General features: G+C 48.2%; 1 protein-coding gene across 2 annotated transcripts in view; it reads right to left on the bottom strand.

Annotated features, from left to right (window-relative positions):
• Positions 1–24,303, bottom strand: part of tbc1d14 (TBC1 domain family, member 14) — a 206,705-nt gene that overhangs the window by 161,199 nt on the left and 21,203 nt on the right. Inside the window, exon 1 of one of the 2 annotated variants that reach the window (XM_084312895.1) lies at positions 10,226–10,278. The exons of the other annotated variant lie outside the window; for it this stretch is intronic. Coding sequence (XP_084169021.1) covers positions 10,226–10,260 — 35 coding nt within the window. The 5' untranslated portion in view covers positions 10,261–10,278. Of the gene's footprint in view, positions 1–10,225; positions 10,279–24,303 lie in introns of those variants that run through there. 2 annotated transcript variants of the gene reach the window in all.

The following is a 24,303-nucleotide window of genomic DNA, read 5'->3' on the forward strand; positions in this document are numbered from 1 at the left end:
CACCAAGTGCGTAGCCTCTACGTCGTCGGGGAATACGGGTTCTATTCCATCTCGACGACATTCTACTCCTCAGCCGGTCGGAGGAGGTTGCCAGGTCTCATACCAGGCTGGTGGTGGAATTCCTCACCAGGCTGGGTGTGGCTGTGAACTGGAAGAAGAGTACGCCTCTTCCCAGTCAACAGGTGGAGTACTTGGGCTTGACGCTGAGGTCAAGGCCCATGATTGTAACCCTCTCGGAGCAGCGGAGGGTGTCTATCCTACACGCGCTCGGGGGTTTCCGTCTGGGAGGGACGGTCACGGCGCTGCAAGTGATGCGCCTGCTCGGTATGATGGCATCTGCTCACACGGTGGTTCCTCTTGGCCTCCTCTTCATGAGGAGGATACAGAGGTGGTTCTTCTCTATGGGAATAGATCCGGTGAGGGACAAATGGAAACGGTTGACGGTTCCTTTGTCGATATGGGGAGATCTCGCCCATTGGAGGAGGCTGGGTATCCTCACCATTGGGGTCCCCATGGGCAGCAGGCGCTCACACGTCACGGTCTTCACCGACGCCTCTCTCACGGGTTGGGGAGGGACGTGTCGGACCAACGCAGTGGGGGGCAGCTGGATGAAGGTCCATGCTGGCCCGTCTACCCCGCACATCAATGTGTTGGAATTGAAGGCGGTCCTCCTGGTCCTCAAATGGTTCGACCACCTGGTGGTAGGCGAGCACGTTCTGGTCAGAACGGACAGTATGGCGGCAGCGGCGTATATCAACAGGCAGGGTGGGACTCGTTCCATCCGCCTACACCGGGCGGCGGTCGAACTTTGGCTATGGGCATCTCGCAGGCTGCGCAGTCTGAGGGCGCTCCACATCCCTGGTGTAGAGAATGTGGGCGCAGATATGATGTCTCGGGGCGGTCCTCATTACGACGAGTGGGAACTCCGCCACGATATAGTCAGACAGATCTGGGATCGCTTCGGGGAGGCCTCAGTGGATCTGTTTGCGAGCCGACGTTCTCACAAGTGCCCCTTGTGGTTCTCGGTCAGTCGGGCAGATCGTCCCCCCTTGGGGGTGGATGCCTTCTCGATCTTTCCATGGCCGCCCGGTCTTCTGTACACCTTTCCTTCTGTACAGCTGTTGAGTCAGCTGTTGGAGCGGATACGGAAGGAGCGCAGCACGGCAGTGTGGTTCCCGGTCTTGATCCAGCTACTGGTCGCTCCGCCTTGGGTTATTCCTTGGTCGGCGACGGCCCTCTCTCAGCAACACTGGTCGCTGTTTCAGTACCCGGTGTTGGGCCAACGTCTGATGGTGTGGCTGGTAGGAGGGTAAGTCTGGAGAGGATGGACCCTTCTGTGGTTGATACCATCTGGAATGCGCATGCTCCCTCCACTGTCGCGCTTTACGCGGGCAGATGACGTATGTTCCAAGAGTGGTGTAAGGCGGGGGGCCGGGACCCAGTCTCCTGCCCCCTGGATGCTGTCCTTGGTTACCTCCAGTCTCTCCTTGCTAGACTGTCGGCTTCGACGGTGAGGGTATATGCAGCAGCTATATCCTCCTATCATGAGGGATTTGAGGGGGATGTCTTGTTCAGCCACCCTCTTGTGAAGCGTTTCCTGCTTGGCGCTCGACGCGTTAAGCCGGTGCAACGCTCTTTGGCTCCGAGTTGGGATCTTCAATTGGTCCTCGGTCGGTTGTCCTTGGCCCCGTTTGAGCAAGCGCTGTTGGGACGGCTGTCGTTCAAGACCGCGTTCTTGCTGGCCGTCACCTCCGCTAAACGCGTGGGTGAGCTCTGTGCTCTTTCGGTACGTCCAGAGTGCCTGTCTTTTCGTTCCGATTGCGGTGCCACTCTGCGGCCTAATCCTGCCTTCGTGCCTAAAAATATCCGGAGTTCCTTCCGCTCCAGAGATATTGTGGTTCAGGCGTTTCATCCGCCTCCTCACGCTAGTGAGTTAGATGCGGGCCTTCACCTGTCATGTCCGGTCCGTGCTTTGGGAATTTACCTCAGCCGTACTCAGGACCTCAGGGTTACCGATCAGCTTTTTGTCTGTCACGGTGGTTCTCGTGCCGGTAAGGCACTATCGAAACAGCGCCTGTCCCATTGGTTGTGCGAGGGCATTGCCCTCTCCTACACGTTGGCCGGGCTGGATCCCCCTGGGGGCGTCAGGGCACACTCCACTCGTGGGGTGGCAGCCTCTGCCACTCTGCTGGGTGGGGCCTCGGTGGAGGACATCTGTGCTGCAGCTTCGTGGTCCTCCCCGGGCCCCTTTGTAAGGTTTTACCTCATGGACATGACCGGGGGTTCTGTCTCCCAGGCGGTTCTGGGGTCTGTGGCCTTTCCTACTTCCCGTCCTTTGGTAGGGTAGCAGGAGTGTGTGGGTATGGGCCACAGTGTGTTGGGTCACACGTGGTTCCGCCTGTGCTGTGTGTTCAAGGGGTTCTAGTTCCCTCTTGCTCGCACTCGGGTGGAGTTGACTGCACCCCCCCTTCATTAGGAAGGATGGGGTGACGGGACTCCCCAACCGCTTGATGTGGGCTTACGGGTCCTCAGGGGGTGCATCTGTCGGGCCTCGCGTCCGCTCTACCCCATATCTCGGAATGGCCTAAGAGCGGGACGCGATGGCCAAGTGCGCTATATAACGACAGGTTATGTATATAACCTAGTTATATGAGTACTGGCTAAGCGTCCCGCTCTTAAGCGGCCCTGAGTTCCCTTGAGGAATCTTTTCCTGGAAACGGGTTTTTTGCGAGGAAGAGTGTTTGGTGACCATGCCTAATGTCTTATAGAGTACGCCTCTATAGGGGCGGAGCCCGGCAGGTGATGGGTGTATGTTTTTCGTTGATGGTGTACAGTAGGTACATGAGATGAGGTATATCTCGGAACGGCTTAAGAGCGGGACGCTTAGCCAGTACTCATAACTCGTTAACCTTTCACTACCACACTACAGACGGTTGGTAGTGAAAGGGTTAACCATTTATTGTGTGGCAGTGAAAGGGTTAACCTTATGTATTGTCGCAGTGAAAGGGTTAACTCTTCTGTATTGTCGCAGTGAAAGGGTTAACATTCTGTATTGTCGCAGTGAAAGGGTTAACCTTCTGTATTGTTGCAGTGAAAGGGTTAACCATTTGGTAGTGTGGTAGTGAAAGGGTTAACCATTTATTGTGTGGCAGTGAAAGGGTTAACCCTTTGATAGTGTGGCAGTGAAAGGGTTAACCTTATGTATTGTCACAGTGAAAGGGTTAACCCTTCTGTAGTGTTGCAGTGAAAGGGTTAACCCTTCTGTAGTGTGGTAGTGAAAGGGTTAACCTTCTGTAGTGTGGTAGTGAAAGGTTAACCGTCTGTAGTGTGGCAGTGAAAGGGGTTAAATGTAAAGATGAGAACTCTGACGTACTTCAAAAGGACCATGATGCTCTCTGGCTCGACTCACACCACCACGGCAACAATTATGTGTGTGTGTGCGTGTAAGTGCGTGTGTATGTGTGCGTGTGTAAGTATGTGTGTATGTGTGTGTGCGTGCGTGCGTGTGTGTGTGAGTGTGTAAGTATGTGTGTATGTGTGTGTGTGTATGTGTGTGTGTGTGTGTGCGTGTGTAAGTATGTGTGTATGTGTGTGTGCGTGCGTGCGTGTGTGTGTGTGCGTGTGTAAGTATGTGTGTGTGTGTGTGCGTGCGTGTGTGTGTAAGTGCGTGTGTATGTGTGTGCGTGCGTGTGTATGTCCGTGAATGCGTGTGTAAGTGCACGCGTGTGTGTGTACGTGAACGCGTGTATATTAAGTGCGTGTATATGTGTGTGTGCGTGCGTGTGTGTGTGTGCGTGAATGCATGTGTAAGTATGTGTGTGTGTAAGTGCGTGTATAAGTAAGTGTGTGTGTGCGTAAGTGCGTGTATATGTGTGTGTGTGCGCGTGCGTGTGTAAGAACGTGTGTGTGCGTGAGTGCGTGTGTAAGTGTGTGTGTGTATATGTGCGTGCGTAAGTGCATGTGTATGTGTGTGCGTAAGTGCGTGTGTGCGTGCGTGCAAATGTGCATGTGTGTGCGTAAGTGCGTGTGTATGTGTGTGTGCGTGCATGTATATGTGCATGTGTGTGTGTATGTGTGTGCGTAAGTGCATGTGTGTGCGTGCGTGTATATGTGTGTGCGTAAGTGCGTGTATATGTGTGTGTGCATGCGTGTATATGTGTGTGTGCGTGTGTGTGACACCTGTAGAGGAATGTGCCACAGGCATGCTTTCTCCTCCATGAAGGAAAACACAATCACACACACAGCTGACAGAGACCTGCTGAGATGCTGTTTGAATAAGGAAAGTATGTAATCAAGAGCATCACAACACCGAGCGCCTGAGGACGACGACAGCAGAGCGGAGACAGTTTCCATACGGCATTGTAAACAGGAAGACATGGAGGAAGACGGAAGAGAGGTTTAAAGCTCTGATCTGGAGGTGAAAAGAGAAGGTAAACAGGAGGTATTTAAAGCTCTGATCTGGGGGTGAAAAGAGAAGTTAAACAGGAGGTATTTAAAGCTCTGATCTGGAGGTGAAAAGAGAAGGTAAACAGGAGGTATTTAAAGCTCTGATCTGGAGGTGAACAGAGAAGTTAAACAGGAGGTATTTGGTTAGATATCTTCAAACAGCACGTGTCTCGTTGGTTGGTTGAAACATTTGTCCTTTAGTTTTCCCAAAACTAGCCTGGTTAGCGTTCGTCATTGATTGCAAAGGGGGGCGCGACTAGCGACGATGCGAACACTAAAAGGTATAAACTAAAGGACAAATGTTAGCAACACCCTCCCCCTCTGCCCCGTGATAAGTAGCTGTTGAAGTTAATAACCAACTAGTCTCCTCTTCCTCCTTGTGCAGCTTCAGAGAATGTTGACCTTAGAAGTTAGATTGTGTTGTTGTTCCGCTGTGCCACACAGTCATGTGTGTACAGGGAGTAGAGGAGGGGGCTCAGAACACAGCCCTGGGGGGCCCCTATGTTGAGCGTGATGGATGAGGAGGTGCAGTTGCCTGCTCTCACCACCTGGGGTCTGCCCGTCAGGAAGTCCAAGACCCACTGGCAGAGGTCATAGTTCAAGCCCAGGTCCCTGAGCTTGGCTATGAGTTTGGAGGGGACTATGGTATTGAATGCTGAGCTGTAGTCGATGAACAGCATTCTCACATAGTTCCCCTTCCTCTTGTCCAGGTGTGATGCTGCTGTGTGCAGCACATGGGCTGTGGCGTCCTCTGTGGACCTGTTGGGGCGGTATGCAAATTGCAGGGGGTCCAGGTTGATGGGGAGGGAGGAACAGATGTAGCCCTTTACTAGCTTCTCAAAGCACTTCATGGCTATGGAGGTGAGAGCTACAGGGCGGTAGTCGTTGAGGCAAGAGGGCGTAGATGTTTTGGGTACAGGGATGATGGTGGACTTCTTCAGACAGGTGGGGATGACAGCCTGTTCCAAGGACAGGTTGAAGATGTCAGTGAATACCGGGGCCAGTTGGTCGGCACAGACTTTTAGGACGCGGCCGGGGATGCCGTCCGGTCCTGCTGCCTTCCTGATATTCACTTTTTTAAAGGTCCGCCTCACCTCATGCTCTGTTACCCTGAACACTGAGTCTCCATCAGTAGACCCCCCCCCCCCCCATTGCCGTGGTTTGTAGGCTGGTGTTGTTATTCACAGCCTCAAACCTCGCATAGAAGGAATTGAGATCATTTGCTAAGGAGATGTCACTGTTCAGTTTGAGGGAGGTGCCTTTGTAATCTGTCATCGTTCTGAGGCCCTGCCACATACCTCTAGAGTCAGCCTGTTCAAACTGAAGTTCAACTTTATCCCTGTAACGCCGTTTTGCCTCTATTACTGCTCTCCTGACGTTGTATCTTGCCGTCTTGTGTTCTTCCATGTTGCCTGTCACCAGCCCGGTGTTGTAGGCTGATGTGCGCACTTTCAGAGCCTCACGGACGGATTTATCTACCCAGGGCTTTTGATTTGGGTATATTCTAATTGTGGTAGAGGGGATTGTTTCTTCTACCAGAGTACAGACAAAGTCAAGCACCGTTTCAGTGTATTCGTTAATATTGGCTGTGTTATCACGGAATACACTCCAGTCTGTGCATTCAGCTTGGAGTGTCTCCTCTGACGTCACGGTCCAACGCTTAACCTCTCGCGATACTACCGGCGTTCGCTTGAGACTTTGTTTGTACTTTGGCAAAAGAAAGATGGCGGCGTGATCGGACTTACCGAATGGACTAAGAGCCTGTGACTTGTACCCATTCTTAAATTGCGAGTATACATGGTCTAATATGTTCTCGCCTCTGGTGGGACAGGTCACATGCTGATAGAAATTCGGCAACACCTTTTTAAGACGCGCGCTGTTGAAATCGCCCAGAACCAAAATGGCAGCGTCAACGGTAGCTATCTGTAGTTTGTTTACCTCGTCGTGTAACTTTGAAAGTGTGGCCCCAGTGTTCGCGTGTGGTGGAATGTACACTCCGATGAGGATGATGGACGTTAACTCCCTCGGGAGAAAGAAGGGTCGACATTTGATCGTGATAAACTCCAGGTCTGGGGAGCAGTGGTTAGACAATTCCTTTGCGTTGCCTAAATCGCACCACTCCTTGTTTATCATGAAGGCAATGCTGCCTCCTTTCGTCTTTTGTGACTCTTCTGCCGTCCGGTCCTTGCGGAGAACGAAGAAGTGGTCTGCCGGTTCTATTGCATGATTCGGGATGTCTGGAGACAGCCAAGTTTCTGTGAAACAGAGGACATTGCAGTCCCGAATGTCCCTCTGGAATTGGATCCGTGCTCTGATGTCGTCCAGTTTATTTCCTATCGATTGCACATTGGCCAACAATATGCTGGGCAATGTGGTTCTGTGTCGTTTGGACCTCAATCTATTCCGGACCCCGGCTCTTCTTCCACGTCGTCGTGCCTTCTCCTTGCCTCGGCCACAACAAAGGATTTCGGCGGGCCACTGCTGCTGTTCAGCAATCCGATCCAGAGAGCAATCCAATCGGTAAGTTTTCCTTAATCCAATGTCAATGATTGACTGACGGTCATACACATATAATGCACCAACAGTTGGTGCAAATAAAACTCTTAAAACTATAAAAATTAACAAAAGTAAGCACAGTCTCGACGGAGCTAACAGAAAGGCGGCCGGTCGGAGCAGCGCCATTCTTCACCACCATTGTCATAGCATAACAAACCAGAATCTACTGAGCTGGGACAATCTTGTTAAATTCAAAGATGCCTGCCTTACCTATAAGATCCTACATGGCTTGGCTCCTCCCCCCCTCTGTGTAGTTCTGCTGACAGATATACCAGGTCTGTAGTTAGAGGGGACTGTGTAGTTCTGCTGACAGATATACCAGGTCTGTAGTTAGAGGGACTGTGTAGTTCTGCTGACAGATATACCAGGTCTGTAGTTAGAGGGACTGTGTAGTTCCAAACAGGAGGACAGATATACCAGGTCTGTAGTTAGAGGGGACTGTGTAGTTCAAAACAGGAGGACAGATATACCAGGTCTGTAGTTAGAGGGGACTGTGTAGTTCCAAACAGGAGGACAGATATACCAGGTCTGTAGTTAGAGGCCTGTTGTACAGTAAATGACCAAGTATGGTTTTGTCAATATTCCAATGTACAGTTTTGCTTGTACAGTTGTACAGTTGTTGATTGAAAACTTTATTAACAGATTGCAGAATGGGTACAGTACAGTACAGCTCAATACATACAATTGTTAAGGGGATGCAGACCAGAGAAAGACTTTCGTCTTGTTTACATCAGGGTCCCCCATTTTCAATTCATCATAACATATATGACACACATGACATACAGATAGACAGTACTGCTACATCTATACATTTATGACATACCAGATTTGCAAATACAGTACTGTTTGTGATACGAAAAGAGTCCAGAAAAGAGAGTATATACATTTGACATAGAAACTGTACATTGGAGGAGGTTGGGTAGGTGGGGGGGGGGGGGGGGACACTGTACAACTGTACAAGCAAAACTGTACATTGGAATATTGACAAGACCATACTTGGTAATTTACTGTACATTGGAGGGGGTTGTGTTAGGACATTTACAGGGGCCAGTTTCGAATTGCAGTCTCACGTAGGTGTTCTTTGAGAGTGTTTTTGAAAGTGGGTAGTGATTCACATTCCTTTACAGCTTTGAGTAGGGCGTTCCACATTGATGTGGCATAATTGCGAAACGTGTTTAGTCCCTTGTTTGAGCCGAATCTGGGTTTAATATGATTTGTGGAGCTCCCTCTGGTGTTGTGATCATGGTATTCACTGACCTTTGGGAAGTATTTTGACATGCACATGGGTACCTTGGTCGTGTAGTGTATCTTGTAGACCAGGCCCATTGCAAGTTGCTGTACTCTGTCGTCTACTCTAAGCCATCCTAGGTGTCAAAGTGGGCAGGGGTGCGGTGGGTTCTAGGAGTAAGGTCAAGCAGTAGTCTGACCAGTTTGTTTTGAGATGTTTGTAATTTTGTTTTTAGCGCCTTTGAGGTGCTTTGGTACCATGAGGTGCAAGCATAGTCGTAGTACCCTTGAATGAGTGCTCCTGCCAGAGTCTTCAGGGTATTCTTGTTTACCAGAGAGGAGATCCGGTACAAGAATCGAGTTCGTTGGTTGACTTTTTTTATTACATTGGATGCCATTTTGTCACAGGAAAGATTTGCCTCTAGGATGGAACCCAGGTAGGTAATATCTTCTTTCCTTGTGACAATATTGTCACCCACTGTAACTGAGAAGCCGTCGGTCTTGCTGAGTTTGTTATTTGAACCTTAGAGAATGGACTCTGTTTTGCCCAGGTGTAATGATAGTTTGTTATCAGCGAGCCATATGCAGATTTTGCCTAGTTCTGAGCTGAGGGTTTTTTCAACCTGTAGCTTGTGTTTGTCAGAGACCAGCAGGGCTGAGTCGTCTGCAAACAGGAACAAGTTGCAGTCACAAGTCACAAGCAAGTAGTAGTAGTAGTAGTAGTAGTAGTAGCACCAGTAATAACAGTAGTAGTAGTGATAGCAGTAGTAGTAGTGATAGCAGTAGTAGTGATTTGATTTGATGTTTTTTATTTTCGTGTCTTACATACAGATGTATGCCCAGCCCATATGGGCTTAAGAGACACATAACAATAAGTATATAATAATATACTTGACCAATTACTTGACAAATGACATATAGACCAAGATGGCCACAAGAACAAGAAAATACAATAAAACGTAATATAACACAAGCTGTACGCAATGTATATAAACAAAGAAACAAGAGGAATTCAAATACAATTATATAGGATAAAGTGTGTTTTGTCTCAAGTGCCATGCTTTCTCCAAAAATCCTGCAAAACTGAAGATGTCCTCCACAAAAAAAAACTCAACATACAACTCTCAAACTGCCAAAACAAATCCGGATTTACAATTTGAATTTTCTCAAATAAAGCCCTCCTCAAAGCGGTGTACAAAGGGCAATAAAAAACAAAATGGTATTAGTAGTAGCAGTAGTAGTAGTACCAGTAATAACAGTAGTAGTGGTGATAGTAGTAGTAGCAGTGGTGGTACCAGTAATAACAGTAGTAGTGGTGATAGTAGTAGTAGCAGTAGTAGTGGTGGTACCAGTAATAACAGTAGTAGTGGTGATAGTAGTAGTAGCAGTAGTAGTGGTGGTACCAGTAATAACAGTAGTAGTGGTGATAGTAGTAGTAGCAGTAGTAGTGGTGGTACCAGTAATAACAGTAGTAGTGGTGATAGTAGTAGTAGCAGTAGTAGTGGTGGTACCAGTAATAACAGTAGTAGCAGTAGTAGTGGTGGTACCAGTAATAACAGTAGTAGTGGTGATAGTAGTAGTAGCAGTAGTAGTGGTAGTAGGGTACGAAAAGATAAAACTAAAGTACAAGACATAAGAGACATGAGGCATTCGCAATATCAGTCAAAATAATCGCAATTAGATATTTATTTTCCATATAAGACTGAACGCGCGCGCGCACACACACACACACACACACACACACACACACACACACACACACACACACACACACACACACACACACACACACACACACACACACACACACACACACACACACACACACACACACACACACACACACACACACACACACACACACACACACACACACACACACACACACACACACACACACACACACACACACACACACACACACACACACACACACACACACACACACACACACACACACACACACACACCAAAAAAACACCTCCTGTTGGCCTACCTGTCAATGTACAGCAGAAGTGAAGGGGCAGCCATTCTGGTATTTTCCACACGTATTAAAGTCCTTCCCGACCGAACTAAACAACTGGCCTAAGTTGAGAGAGTTTGACTCCCCAGGAGACCAACTTATTAATATCCGCCCGCAAAATAAATCAAAGAATTAGGGGAAAAACACTATAAGCCAAAACTCCTGTTGGAAGTCAAAGCTCTCCCTCAGTCATGGCTGAAGTCCAGTAACAGTCCTAGTAACACAGAGAAAAGAGAGAGAGTAGGATGTCTGAAACCACAGCTTCAGCAGAAACTGTGTTGTGTGGGGCGATTGCGTTAACTACACCCTGCTACTTAGACACCACGCCTTCCAGTGAAGGGCTTTGACTGAACACACAGAGAAGGGGGAGAGGGGGGGAAAGGAGGGGGAGAGGAGGAGGAGAGGAGGGGAGGAGGAGGAGGGGGAGAGGAGGAAGAGGGGGAGAGGAGTCAAGTCAAGTCAAGAGTTTTATTTGTCACGGCATACAAGTATACAATGAAATGCGGGTGGTCTTGCCCGCAACGATGTGCAATACAGTGGTACAACATATAATAGAATCCAATAAAAAACAACATTGTGCAATAAACAGGTAACAAGCAGGTAACATGGTGGGACATCTCGGTATCTGTACATAGTTATTTACATAGCATGTAGGACATGCTAGATCCTTTGGTAGTGCAATACACTGTTACTGTTGCTATGCTATTTTTAAAGTGACCTTTCCTTTTGGCCATAAGTGTGGGCGTGTGCGGCATGAGTGTGTGCCTGCTCATGTTAAAGTGGCTGCTAGTGTGCGAGCGTGCACAGCGTGCGTGCCGTGTGTGTGCTCATGTGCGCTTGTGTGTGGATAGTTCAGTGTTCTGTGGCACTCCGTGTTCATTGTTCAAGACTCTGATGGCCTGGGGGAAGAAGCTGAGCCGAAGCCTCTCTGTCCTAGTAGCTGGGGTTCGCAGGCGTCTGCCTGACCTCAGCAGCTGGAACAGACTGTTATTGGGGTGGTGGGGGTCTTTCATTATTCTGCAGGCTCTGGATTTGCACCTCTTGTTGTATAGAACCTGCAGGGGAGGTAGTGCAATACCCGTGGTACGCTCAGCTGAGCGCACCACTCTCTGTAGGGCCTTCTTGTCCTGTGCCGTGCTGTTTCCATACCAGGCAGTGATGTTTCCGGTCAGGATGCTCTCTACAGCTCCGGAGTAGAAGGACTGGAGTATCTTCCCCGATACTCTGAACTTCCTTAACTGTCTCAGGTGGTAGAGGCGCTGCTTCGCCTTTTTTACGACTGTGTCTATGTGTGTTGACCATGTCAGATCCTCTGAGAAGTGGACCCCCAGGTACTTAAAGCTGCTCACCCTGTCCACTGTAGCCCCGTTTATCATCAGTGGTGTGTGTGTCTCCTGCTGTCCTCTCCTATAATCCACGATCAGCTCCTTGGTTTTACCAATGTTCAGGAGCAGGCTGTTGTCCTGGCACCAGCGTTCCAGTACCTCAACCTCCTCCCGGTAGGCCTTCTCGTCGTTGTCCGAGATCAGCCGCACCACCACCGTGTCGTCTGTAAACTTCACTATGGAGTTGGAGCTGAACTTGGCCACACAGTCATGTGTGTAGAGTGAGTACAGCAGGGGGCTCAGAACACAGCCCTGGGGGGACCCGATGCTCAGGGTGATGGTGTTGGAGGTCTGACCCCCCACCCTGACCGCCTGGGGTCTTTCGCTCAGAAAGTCCAGTATACAGGCACTCAGAGCCGAGCTCAGACCCAGCTCGATCAGCTTGTCCACCAGTCTGGTGGGGACTATGGTGTTGAACGCTGAGCTGTAGTCAATGAACAACAGTCTCACATAGCCCCCCTTCTGACGGTCAAGGTGGGAGAGAGTGCTGTGCAGTACCTGGGAGACCACGTCGTCAGTGGACCTGTTTGTCCTGTATGCAAATTGCATAGGGTCCATATCACTGGGGAGGGAGGCACAAATGTGATCCTTGACCAGCCTCTCGAAACATTTCATGACCACAGAGGTGAGTGCCACCGGTCTGTAGTCATTGAGACATGTTGGGGAGGGTTTCTTCGGTACAGGGATGATGGTAGACATCTTGAAGCAGGCAGGGACCACTGACTCCGCCAGGGATTGATTAAATATGGCGGTGAACACCGGGGCTAGCTTGTTGGCACAGGACTTAAGTATGCGTCCTGTTATACCATCTGGGCCCGCCGCTTTCCTGGTGTTCACCTGCATAAATGCTCTTCTCACACTGTGTTCCGACAACGAGAGAGCGCCCCCGCCCCCACGCGGTTGCGCCCCCCCCCCCCCCCCCCCTCCACAACAGCCGGCGCGCCAGTGACGTCACTAGCCGCTGAGCCAGCGGCGCCACCGTCTACACCAAACGGAGCGTAGAAAGAGTTGAGTTTGTCCGCGAGAGAGGCGTCGTCGCTCCCCATTGAGGGGGCGCTGACTTTGTAGTCAGTTATTGTCCTCAGTCCCCGCCATAAGCCTCTTGTGTCGTTATGTGCCATTTGTGTCTCCAGTTTATCAGCATATGTCAGTTTTGCAAGTTTTACAGCCTTGCGCAGAGTATAGACTGAAGCCTTGTACTCCTCCATGTTTCCTGTCTCTCTGCCCAGGTTGTAAGCAGTGGTGCGAGAGTTCAGAGCTGCTCTGATAGTACTGTCCACCCACGGTTTCTGGTTTGGGAAAACCAGCACCTTTTTCGTGGGGACAATACTATCAGCGAGTGTTGTTATGTAGCTCACCACGGTGTCCGCGAGCTCGCTGACGTCACTGGCGCTTCCCTGGAACATATTCCAATCCGTGTCTGCGAGCGCGTCCTGAAGCGTGGCCTCTGATTCGTCGGTAAATTTTTTTGTCTCACGTGACACGACGGCGTCACGTGATCTTTGTTTGTAGGCCGGAATTAGTCGTGATCGCTTGAGCTTGTAGACCCCGTCAATGGTGGAGCCGCTACAGCCTTGTAGCCGGCTCTGAACGGGGTGTAACAGTGGTCGAGTGTGTTTCCCCCTCTAGTGGAGCAGGCGATGTTGAAATCACCAGCTACGATCGTCGCCGCGTCAGGATGTTTGATTTGGTGCTTGTTGAGGTGCTTGTGTAGTTCCACCAGCGCTTTGCCAGTGTTCGCTTGTGGGGGGGAGGGGAGAGGAGGGGGAGAGGAGGAGGAGTGGGAGAGGAGGAGGATGAGAGGAGGAGGAGGGTGAGAGGAGGAGGAGGAGGAGAGGAGGAGGAGGGGGAGAGGAGGAGGAGGAGGAGAGGAGGGGGAGAGGAGGAGGAGGGGGAGAGGAGGAGCAGGAGGGGGAGAGGAGGAGGGGGAGGAGGAGAGGAGGAGGAGAGGAGAGGAGGGGGAGAGGAGGGGGAGAGGAGAGGAGGGGGAGAGGAGGAGGAGGAGGAGGGGGAGAGGAGGAGGAGAGGGAGAGGAGGAGGAGAGGGAGAGGAGGAGGAGAGGAGGAGGAGGGGGAGAGGAGGAGGAGGAGAGGAGGAGGAGAGGAGGAGGAGGGGGAGAGGAGGAGGAGGGGGAGAGGAGGAGGAGAGGAGGAGGAGGGGGAGAGGAGGAGGAGAGGAGGAGGAGAGGAGGAGGAGGAGAGGAGGAGGAGAGGAGGAGGAGGGGGAGAGGAGGATGGGGAGGAGGAGGAGAGGAGGAGGAGATGAGGGGGAGAGGAGGAGGAGAGGAGGAGGAGGGGAAGAGGAGGAGGAGAGGAGGAGGAGGGGGAGAGGAGGAGGAGAGGAGGAGGAGGGGGAGAGGAGGAGGAGGGGGAGAGGAGAGGAGGAGGAGGGGGAGAGGAGAGGAGGAGGAGAGGAGGGGGAGGGGAGAGGAGGGGGAGAGGAGGAGGAGGGGGAGAGGAGGAGGAGGAGGAGAGGAGGAGGGGGAGAGGAGGAGGAGAGGAGAGGAGGAGGAGAGGAGGAGGGGGAGAGGAGGAGGGGAGAGGAGGAGGAGAGGAGAGGAGGATGAGGAGGAGAGGAGGAGGAGAGGAGAGGAGGAGGAGAGGAGGAGGAGAGGAGGGGGAGAGGAGGGGGAGGAGGAGGAGGAGAGGAGGGGGAGAGGAGGGGGAGAGGAGGGGGAGAGGAGGAGGAGGAGGAGAGGAGGAGGAGGAGGGGAGGGAGGAGGAGAGGAGGAGGAGGAGGAGAGGAGGAGAGGAGGAGGAGAGGAGGAGGAGGGGGAGAGGAGGAGGAGGGGGAGAGGAGGAGGAGGAGGAGAGGAGGAGGAGGAGGAGAGGAGGAGGAGGGGGAGAGGAGGAGGAGGAGAGGAGGAGGAGAGGGAGAGGAGGGGAGAGGAGGGGAGAGGGAGGAGGAGGGGAGAGGAGGAGGAGAGGAGAGGAGGGGAGAGGAGGAGGAGGGGGAGAGGAGAGGAGGAGGGAAGGGAATGTTGTGAGGAGCAGGGAGAGAAGGTGTAACTTCTCAGAGAAAGGGAGGAGAGATAGTGACCAGCGTATCAGTAAAGGAAGGAGTCTGGGGTGGTGGTGGTTCAGGGAGGGACTGTGCATAACACCTTGAACAAACCCTGACCTCTCTCTCTCTCACATACAGTACAATCAGGAATCAACAAGGCACTTATCGGCCGATACCGATACCCGACCGATACATCGGTGCACCCCTACTTCAGACCGGTGGCAGACTCTTTGGTCATGAAATGCTTTGAGAGGCTGGTCAAGGATTACATCTGTGCCTCCCTCCCCAGTAACATGGACCCACTGCAGTTTGCATACAGGACAAACAGGTCCACCGACGACGCAGTCTCCCAGGTACTGCACAACACACTATCTCACCTTGACAGTCAGAAGAAGGGGGGCTATGTGAGATTGCTGTTCATTGACTATAGTTCAGCTTTCAATACCATAGTCCCCACCAGACTGGTTGACAAGTTGATTGATCTGGGTCTGAACTCCACCCTGAGCACCTGGACTTTCTGACCGACAGGCCCCAGGCGGTCAGGGTGGGTGGACACACCTCCAACTCAACCACCCTGTGCATCGGGTCCCCCCAGGGCTGTGTCATGGACCTGACATGGACAACACACACAGACACCGTGTTAAAAAAGGCAAAGCAGCCACCTGAGACAACTCAGGAAATTCAGAGTATCAGGGAAGATACTCCAGTCCTTCTACTCTGGGGCTGTGGAGAGCATCCTGACTGGAAACATCACTGCTTGGTTTGGAAACAGCACGTTCAAGCTGCTGCGGTCAGGCAAGCACCTCCGCATACAACAAGAGACTCAGACTCAGCTTCTTCCCCTAGGCCGTCAGAACACTGATCTCTCCACACACAAGCACACATCCAACACACACACACCCTCACTTGCACTCTCACACACACTACAAAAAAGGTCAGTTTAAAAAACACAACTGTATATTATTGTATAGTACTCATTACCTTTAATTAGAGTAATTCAATTATTATTAATCTTTTTATTATCTATTCTATTTTATTATTTGTATTTTTGCACAATCAAGGCGGGCATGTCTCTCTCTCTCTCTCTCTCTCTCTCATACAATCAGGCATCGCACGCCCACACTCTCTCTCTCTCTCATACAATCAGGCATCGCACGCCCTCTCTCACGCACATGCATGCACAAGACATAAACAAACACACAGACTACACTCCAGCAGGGCAGGTGTCGGGTCACAGCGAGCTCACACTCCAGTGACGGAGGAAATTACAGTTTGTCGGCTCGGTATGAAAACGCCCCCAAACCTCCACCTTAGCGGCTCTGGAGAGAACAAGCACATGACCGGGGGGGGGGGGGGGGGGGGGGGCTAAAACGGTGAGAGAAAGGAAATGTATAAATAGACTACTCATTATATATATATTAGTGCTGTCAATCGATTAAAATATTTAACTTGATTAATCGCATGATTGTCCATAGTTAACTCGCGATTAATCGCAAATTACTCGCATTTAAAAAAAATAAAATTCTACCTTAAACAGATCTTTTTCAAGTTCCAAGTTTTAATACTCTTATCAACATGCAAGTCAACAAATGCTTGCTTTATGCAGCCATTTAACCCATTCTCTGCTGGAGCTTATTCTCATCCTTGTAGCCTCTCTGCCAGCACTATAGTCTATGGAGATGTTCATCTACTTTGCAGGGCTATAACTTTTTAAATTGTATTGCTAAATTGACATTACTATGGCCCATTCAACATCGATTAGCTATCGTTCAGGATGTAGGAACGTTTTACTTTTTCCTTCACACATTCATACTAAAATACCGTCCAGAGTATAAATATGTTTTTATCGTTTTCTGCTGTATTTCATAGAATGTGAGATATAGCCATAAATGCATATATTAGACGATTAAATGCAGTTTGATACCGATCAACGTTATATTAAAAATTGTGAATGTGAATACCATGACGAAAATATGAAATATTGATCTCAAAGACGCCTTTAGGAGTCATTGGCAGATTACGCATGGCGGAGAATGACGTGTAAACACGTCATCGGCGGAGAATGAGTTAACACAAAAGGATGACCCTCATGCATTGCAAATTTGCATCAAATTCAAAACAGAGTGATGCACAAAAAAATTATAATTTAAAACAATGAATAAAGTGTGCATGAAATAACAGGGGAAAGAAAACGTTAGGAACTTGTTACATTCACCCACACAAGGGCTGAGTAATCACCCCCCCCCCCCCCCCTCTCTCACACACACACACTCTCGCAGTTCTCTTTCTCTCTTGCCCCTTCCTCATCTCTCTCTCACCCCCCTCTCTCTCTATATCTCACACACACACACACACACACACACACACACACACACACACACGCACGCACACACACACACACACACTTCAGAAACAAACATAGTATCAATGAGAGCATCAATAATACACCGGAGTGAAGTCCAGTAAAAAAAATAAAAATAGTGGCGTTAATAGAATCGGGCGATAACGCGTTAATACCGCGTTAACTTTGACAGCCTTAATATACAGTACTACAAACAATACATCATTATATATATATACACAGTACTACTACAAACAATACATCATTATATATACAGTACTACAAACAATACATTATATATATATATATATATACAGTACTACAAACATACATCATTATATATAATACACACAGTACTACTACAAACAATACATCATTATATATACAGTACTACAAACAATACATTATATATAGGGATGTCCCGATCACGTTTTTTTGCTCCCGATCCGATCCCGATCATGTGATTTTGAGTATCTACCGATACCGATATTTCCCGATCCGATCAAAATAATTTTTTTTATTTTTTTTTATTCAACAAACATGACCATGTTCACGTCTTAAACTCATACTGAGGCCTTAGTTTTGGTTTTAAATTGCATATCATCATTCATTTATTTATTGTCACACAGAGCAGAAGAATTTTGCCAAAACAAACCAATAGTATCCAGCTGCAGAACAGCAGACCAGCCCCACTCTCAGACCCAAACGCATTTCCTTTGATTTAATTATACATCAAATGATTTATGAAGTTAACTTTTCACCTGGATAACGTCAACATTCAGGGTGAATGTAATGTGAGAAATTGGGATAAAAAAAATTTAAATAAAAATTATTTGGGTCTGAGATTGTGGCTGGTCTGCCGTTCTGCAGCTGGATACTATTGGTTTGTTTTGGCAAAATTCTTCTGCTCTGTGACAATAAATAAATGAATGATGATATGCAATTTAAAACCAAAACTAAGGCCTCAGTATGAGTTTAAGACGTGAACATGGTCATGTTTGTTGAATAAAAAAAAAAAAAGTAAAAAAAAAAAAAAAAAAAAAAATCGTTTTTTTTTTTTTTTTTTTTTTTGCCGATCCCGATCTTCGGAAAATCACGTGATCGGCCCCGATCCCGATCACGTGATCGGATCGGGACATCCCTAATTATATACATATATATATATATACAGTACTACAAACAATACATCATTATATATATATACACACAGTACTACTACAAACAATACATCATTATATATACAGTACTACAAACAATACATTATATATATATATATATATATACAGTACTACAAACAATACATCATTATTCATTATATATATATATATATATATATATATATATATATATATATATATATATATATATGCAGTACTACAAACAATACATCATTATATATATGCAGTACTACAAACAATACATCATTATATATATGCAGTACTACAAACAATACATCATTATATATATATATACAGTACTACAAGCAATACATTATATATATATATATATATACAGTACTACAAGCAATACATCATTATATATATATATACAGTACTACAAGCAATACATTATATATATATATACAGTACTACAAACAATACATCATTATATATATATACAGTACTACAAACAATACATTATATATATTATATATATACAGTACTACAAACAATACATCATTATATATATACAGTACTACAAACAATACATCATTATATATATATACAGTACTACAAACAATACATTATATATATATTATATATATATTATTATATTAGACCCACAGGACCCTCAGGTCGTCTAGTTTCACGTTAGAACACAGGACCCTCAGGTCGTCTAGTTTCACGTTATAACACAGGACCCTCAGGTCGTCTAGTTTCACGTTAGAACACAGGACCCTCAGGTCGTCTAGTTTCACGTTAGAACACAGGACCCTCAGGTCGTCTAGTTTCACGTTATAACACAGGACCCTCAGGTCGTCTAGTTTCACGTTAGAACACAGGAGCCCTCAGGTCGTCTAGTTTCACGTTATAACACAGGACCCTCAGGTCGTCTAGTTTCACGTTAGAACACAGGACCCTCAGGTCGTCTAGTTTCACGTTATAACACAGGACCCTCAGGTCGTCTAGTTTCACGTTATAACACAGGACCCTCAGGTCGTCTAGTTTCACGTTAGAACACAGGACCCTCAGGTCGTCTAGTTTCACGTTAGAACACAGGACCCTCAGGTCGTCTAGTTTCACGTTAGAACACAGGACCCTCAGGTCGTCTAGTTTCACGTTAGAACACAGGACCCTCAGGTCGTCTAGTTTCACGTTAGAACACAGGACCCTCAGGTCGTCTAGTTTCACGTTAGAACACAGGACCCTCAGGTCGTCTAGTTTCACGTTAGAACACAGGACCCCTCAGGTCGTCTAGTTTCACGTTATAACACAGGACCCTCAGGTCGTCTAGTTTCACGTTATAACACAGGACCCTCAGGTCGTCTAGTTTCACGTTAGAACACAGGACCCTCAGGTCGTCTAGTTTCACGTTAGAACACAGGACCCTCAGGTCGTCTAGTTTCACGTTAGAACACAGGACCCTCAGGTCGTCTAGTTTCACGTTATAACACAGGACCCTCAGGTCGTCTAGTTTCACGTTAGAACACAGGACCCTCAGGTCGTCTAGTTTCACGTTAGAACACAGGACCCTCAGGTCGTCTAGTTTCACGTTATAACACAGGACCCTCAGGTCGTCTAGTTTCACGTTATAACACAGGACCCTCAGGTCGTCTAGTTTCACGTTAGAACACAGGACCCTCAGGTCGTCTAGTTTCACGTTAGAACACAGGACCCCTCAGGTCGTCTAGTTTCACGTTAGAACACAGGACCCTCAGGTCGTCTAGTTTCACGTTAGAACACAGGACCCTCAGGTCGTCTAGTTTCACGTTAGAACACAGGACCCTCAGGTCGTCTAGTTTCACGTTATAACACAGGAGCCTCAGGTCGTCTAGTTTCACGTTAGAACACAGGACCCTCAGGTCGTCTAGTTTCACGTTAGAACACAGGACCCTCAGGTCGTCTAGTTTCACGTTATAACACAGGACCCTCAGGTCGTCTAGTTTCACGTTAGAACACAGGACCCTCAGATCGTCTAGTTTCACGTTAGAACACAGGACCCTCAGGTCGTCTAGTTTCACGTTATAACACAGGACCCTCAGGTCGTCTAGTTTCACGTTAGAACACAGGACCCTCAGGTCGTCTAGTTTCACGTTATAACACAGGACCCTCAGGTCGTCTAGTTTCACGTTATAACACAGGACCCTCAGGTCGTCTAGTTTCACGTTAGAACACAGGACCCTCAGGTCGTCTAGTTTCACGTTATAACACAGGACCCTCAGGTCGTCTAGTTTCACGTTAGAACACAGGACCCTCAGGTCGTCTAGTTTCACGTTATAACACAGGAGCCTCAGGTCGTCTAGTTTCACGTTAGAACACAGGACCCTCAGGTCGTCTAGTTTCACGTTAGAACACAGGACCCCTCAGGTCGTCTAGTTTCACGTTAGAACACAGGACCCCTCAGGTCGTCTAGTTTCACGTTAGAACACAGGACCCTCAGGTCGTCTAGTTTCACGTTAGAACACAGGACCCCTCAGGTCGTCTAGTTTCACGTTAGAACACAGGACCCTCAGGTCGTCTAGTTTCACGTTATAACACAGGACCCTCAGGTCGTCTAGTTTCACGTTATAACACAGGACCCTCAGGTCGTCTAGTTTCACGTTAGAACACAGGACCCTCAGGTCGTCTAGTTTCACGTTATAACACAGGACCCCTCAGGTCGTCTAGTTTCACGTTAGAACACAGGACCCTCAGGTCGTCTAGTTTCACGTTAGAACACAGGACCCCTCAGGTCGTCTAGTTTCACATTAGAACACAGGACCCCTCAGGTCGTCTAGTTTCACGTTAGAACACAGGACCCTCAGGTCGTCTAGTTTCACGTTAGAACACAGGACCCTCAGGTCGTCTAGTTTCACGTTATAACACAGGAGCCCTCAGGTCGTCTAGTTTCACGTTAGAACACAGGACCCTCAGGTCGTCTAGTTTCACGTTAGAACACAGGACCCTCAGGTCGTCTAGTTTCACGTTAGAACACAGGACCCTCAGGTCGTCTAGTTTCACGCTATAACACAGGACCCTCAGGTCGTCTAGTTTCACGTTATAACACAGGACCCTCAGGTCGTCTAGTTTCACGTTATAACACAGGACCCTCAGGTCGTCTAGTTTCACGTTATAACACAGGACCCCTCAGGTCGTCTAGTTTCACGTTAGAACACAGGACCCCTCAGGTCGTCTAGTTTCACGTTATAACACAGGAGCCTCAGGTCGTCTAGTTTCACGTTAGAACACAGGACCCCTCAGGTCGTCTAGTTTCACGTTAGAACACAGGACCCCTCAGGTCGTCTAGTTTCACGTTATAACACAGGAGCCTCAGGTCGTCTAGTTTCACGTTATAACACAGGACCCTCAGGTCGTCTAGTTTCACGTTAGAACACGTGTCATAGAAGCAGAGCGTTCGTCAGGCCTTCCAGGCACTTTAACACAGTGTCATGTGTATAAGCTGCCACTAGGGGGCAGAGTGGCTAACAATGACTGAGTTAGTTAGTGACATTGGGTCATCGTAGAGGTGCTTGACATCTAAAACATGTGTAATGATCATCCATTCATGTGATAATATAAAGTTAAAATGTGTTCTGAATTCTGTAAAATGGTAACTTGTGTCCCAAGAGGTACTGGGTCCACAGTAGGGAGCCACTGCTGAACACACACGGTACCATCACTACAGTCAGACACTGCTAAATGAAATTCAAGGACATTCAAGTACTTTTCCAAGCACTCTTTTATTTTAAAATGGCATTTCAGGGCGGCTACGTGGCGTAGTGGGCAAGGCGCTCACCACGAATGCGGAGACGCTGGGCTCGCCTGTTCGAGCCCAGCGCTCCACATTTGCTTTCAGTTTAGCTGGTCGTTCATACTAATACACATTGGCCGTATTAGGGGGTGGGAAACTGATGGGTGGGGATCGGGCGTTGTGAACAGCGACTCCTACAGGTCGGTTGGTGCGCCTGCGCAGTAGAATCAGGAAGTGTCGGGGGCAGCGTGAGCCTCCCACGCGTTACTCCTCGCCACTGAGAGATCGAGCTGCGCAGGTGAAAAGATGCGACTGCTGTTACCTCAAGTACCGGAGGGGACTTGTGCTATGTATGACTTAGTCCACATTGCAGCCGGCTTGTGGGAGGCAAGAAACAGCGTCCGTGACAGGGGAGGGTTGAATTGGATGATACGAAATTGGGATGGGAGAAAATATAGAAAATGGGAGAAAAAGTGGATAAAAAAAAAAGGGCATTTCAAAAGATACAATTCACATTTAAATGCTCTTTTTTTATATAATTTTTTTTGATCCAATATGTATGGCTTAAAAACCCATTTCCGACAACTAGTTTAAATAAAAACACTTTAAATAAAAACAATTCTATTTCTTGATTCAGAACTATTTGATCATGGATGAACAAAACTTTCAATGCGAATGGTTGATTTGCATTTCAAGGACTTTTTAAGCACCTTGTTAAAAGGGGCTCGTTTTCAAGGAATCCGAGGCCTTGACTTATTTTTTTGTAAAAAATCAAGCACTTCAAGGACCTTGTGCGAACCCCGTTGACAATACATGACATCGTTACGACACAAAGGAGATGTGGAGGAAAGCCAAGTGACAGTGACTGCATGTAAACAGGAATGTTCCCCACCTGACACACTGTGGGTCAGTCATGTGATCCCGCTGGGGGGTCGAGGGGCGCGGCAACCGTGGCAACCAGGGGGGGGCCACAGCTGATGTGATCATCACAGACAGATTGATTACGCCCCCCCCCCCCCCCCCTCAGCAGCTGTCAGACTGAAACAGACGCGCTCGTTTGGACACGTGTCCCTTTTCCTCTCACACAGTGACTCATGAGGTAGAGTGAGCGCTCGTCTGGTAATCAGAAGGTTCCTGGTTTGATTCTGGTTTGAGCAAGACACTTAACCCCTAACTGCTCCCTGAGCAAGACACTTAACCCCTAACTGCTCCCTGAGCAAGACACTTAACCCCTAACTGCTCCCTGAGCAAGACACTTAACCCCTAACTGCTCCCTGAGCAAGACACTTAACCCCTAACTAAAAGTTATTTATTATAACTTTTTGAAAGCTTGGAGCTAGTTTAGAAAACAGACGCATCATTGTCTAATATGTGTCAATAATAATAATAATAATTCATTTTATTTATATAGCGCTCCTCAATGACCCGAAGTCGCTGACAGTAGGTATAGGAACGTAGTAAAAACAAAGAAACAAAAAAGGAACATGAGACCATGGGGGAAACAGGGGAAAGCAGCGTGATATAACACAAAAAGACAGAGAGACAGGAACAGACATCAATCAGGTTGGAGGGGGGGGGGGGGGGGGGGGGGGGGTTATAGGTGGGGAAGGTTGAAGGCTATATAGGGAGAACAGGTGGGTTTTGGGGCGAGCTTTGAAGGTGGAGAGTGTGGGGGAGTCTCTGATGGAGTTCCAGAGTCGGGGCGCAGTGCGAGAGAAGGCCTGGTCACCAACGTTTTGAGTTTGGATGACGGGACAGTGAGGGAGGCAGTGGAGGAGGACTGGAGGGAACGGGTGTGGCGGTAAGGGAGAAGGAGGTCAGACAGGTAGGGGGGGGGGGGGGGGGGGGCAGGCTACGGAGGGCGTTGCTCTGTCCTCTCTTCCACTGTTTCCTGTTCAATGCTAACCCTTTGGTAGTGTGATAGTAAAGGGTTAACCTTCTGTAGTGTCGCAGTGAAAGGGTTAACCGTTTGGTAGTGCGGCAGTGAAAGGGTTAACCTTCTGTGTGTTGTCGCAATGAAAGGGTTAACCGTTTGGTGGTGCGGCAGTTAGGGATGGGTACCGAATTCTGTACTTTTGAGGTACCGAACCGAAACACGTCGGTACTACCGAGTATCGATTCAAGTGAGATACAAAAAAAGAAAAAAAAAATCTTTTTTTTTTACCTTTTTTCTTTTCATGTCAACGTTCACACTTACAATATATGCTTACCTAGGATTTGACTTGATTCAACAACAAAGCAGTCGGAGCAATGGCAAGCCGAAAACTGTCGAAATTGAAGTTGAAGTTTGGATATTTTTTTTTCACGACTGAGGTAGGTAAATAAAATTTCTTGAGACTAAAGTACCGAAAAAAGGTACCGTTGGGTACCGGTATCGATTCACAGGTACCGGTACCGTATCGGTTCAAATGTGAAAGGTACCTATCCCTAGC

Source organism: Notolepis coatsorum (assembly GCF_963971535.1).
Source record: "Notolepis coatsorum genome assembly, chromosome: 4".
NCBI classification, from domain to species: domain Eukaryota; kingdom Metazoa; phylum Chordata; class Actinopteri; order Aulopiformes; family Paralepididae; genus Notolepis; species Notolepis coatsorum.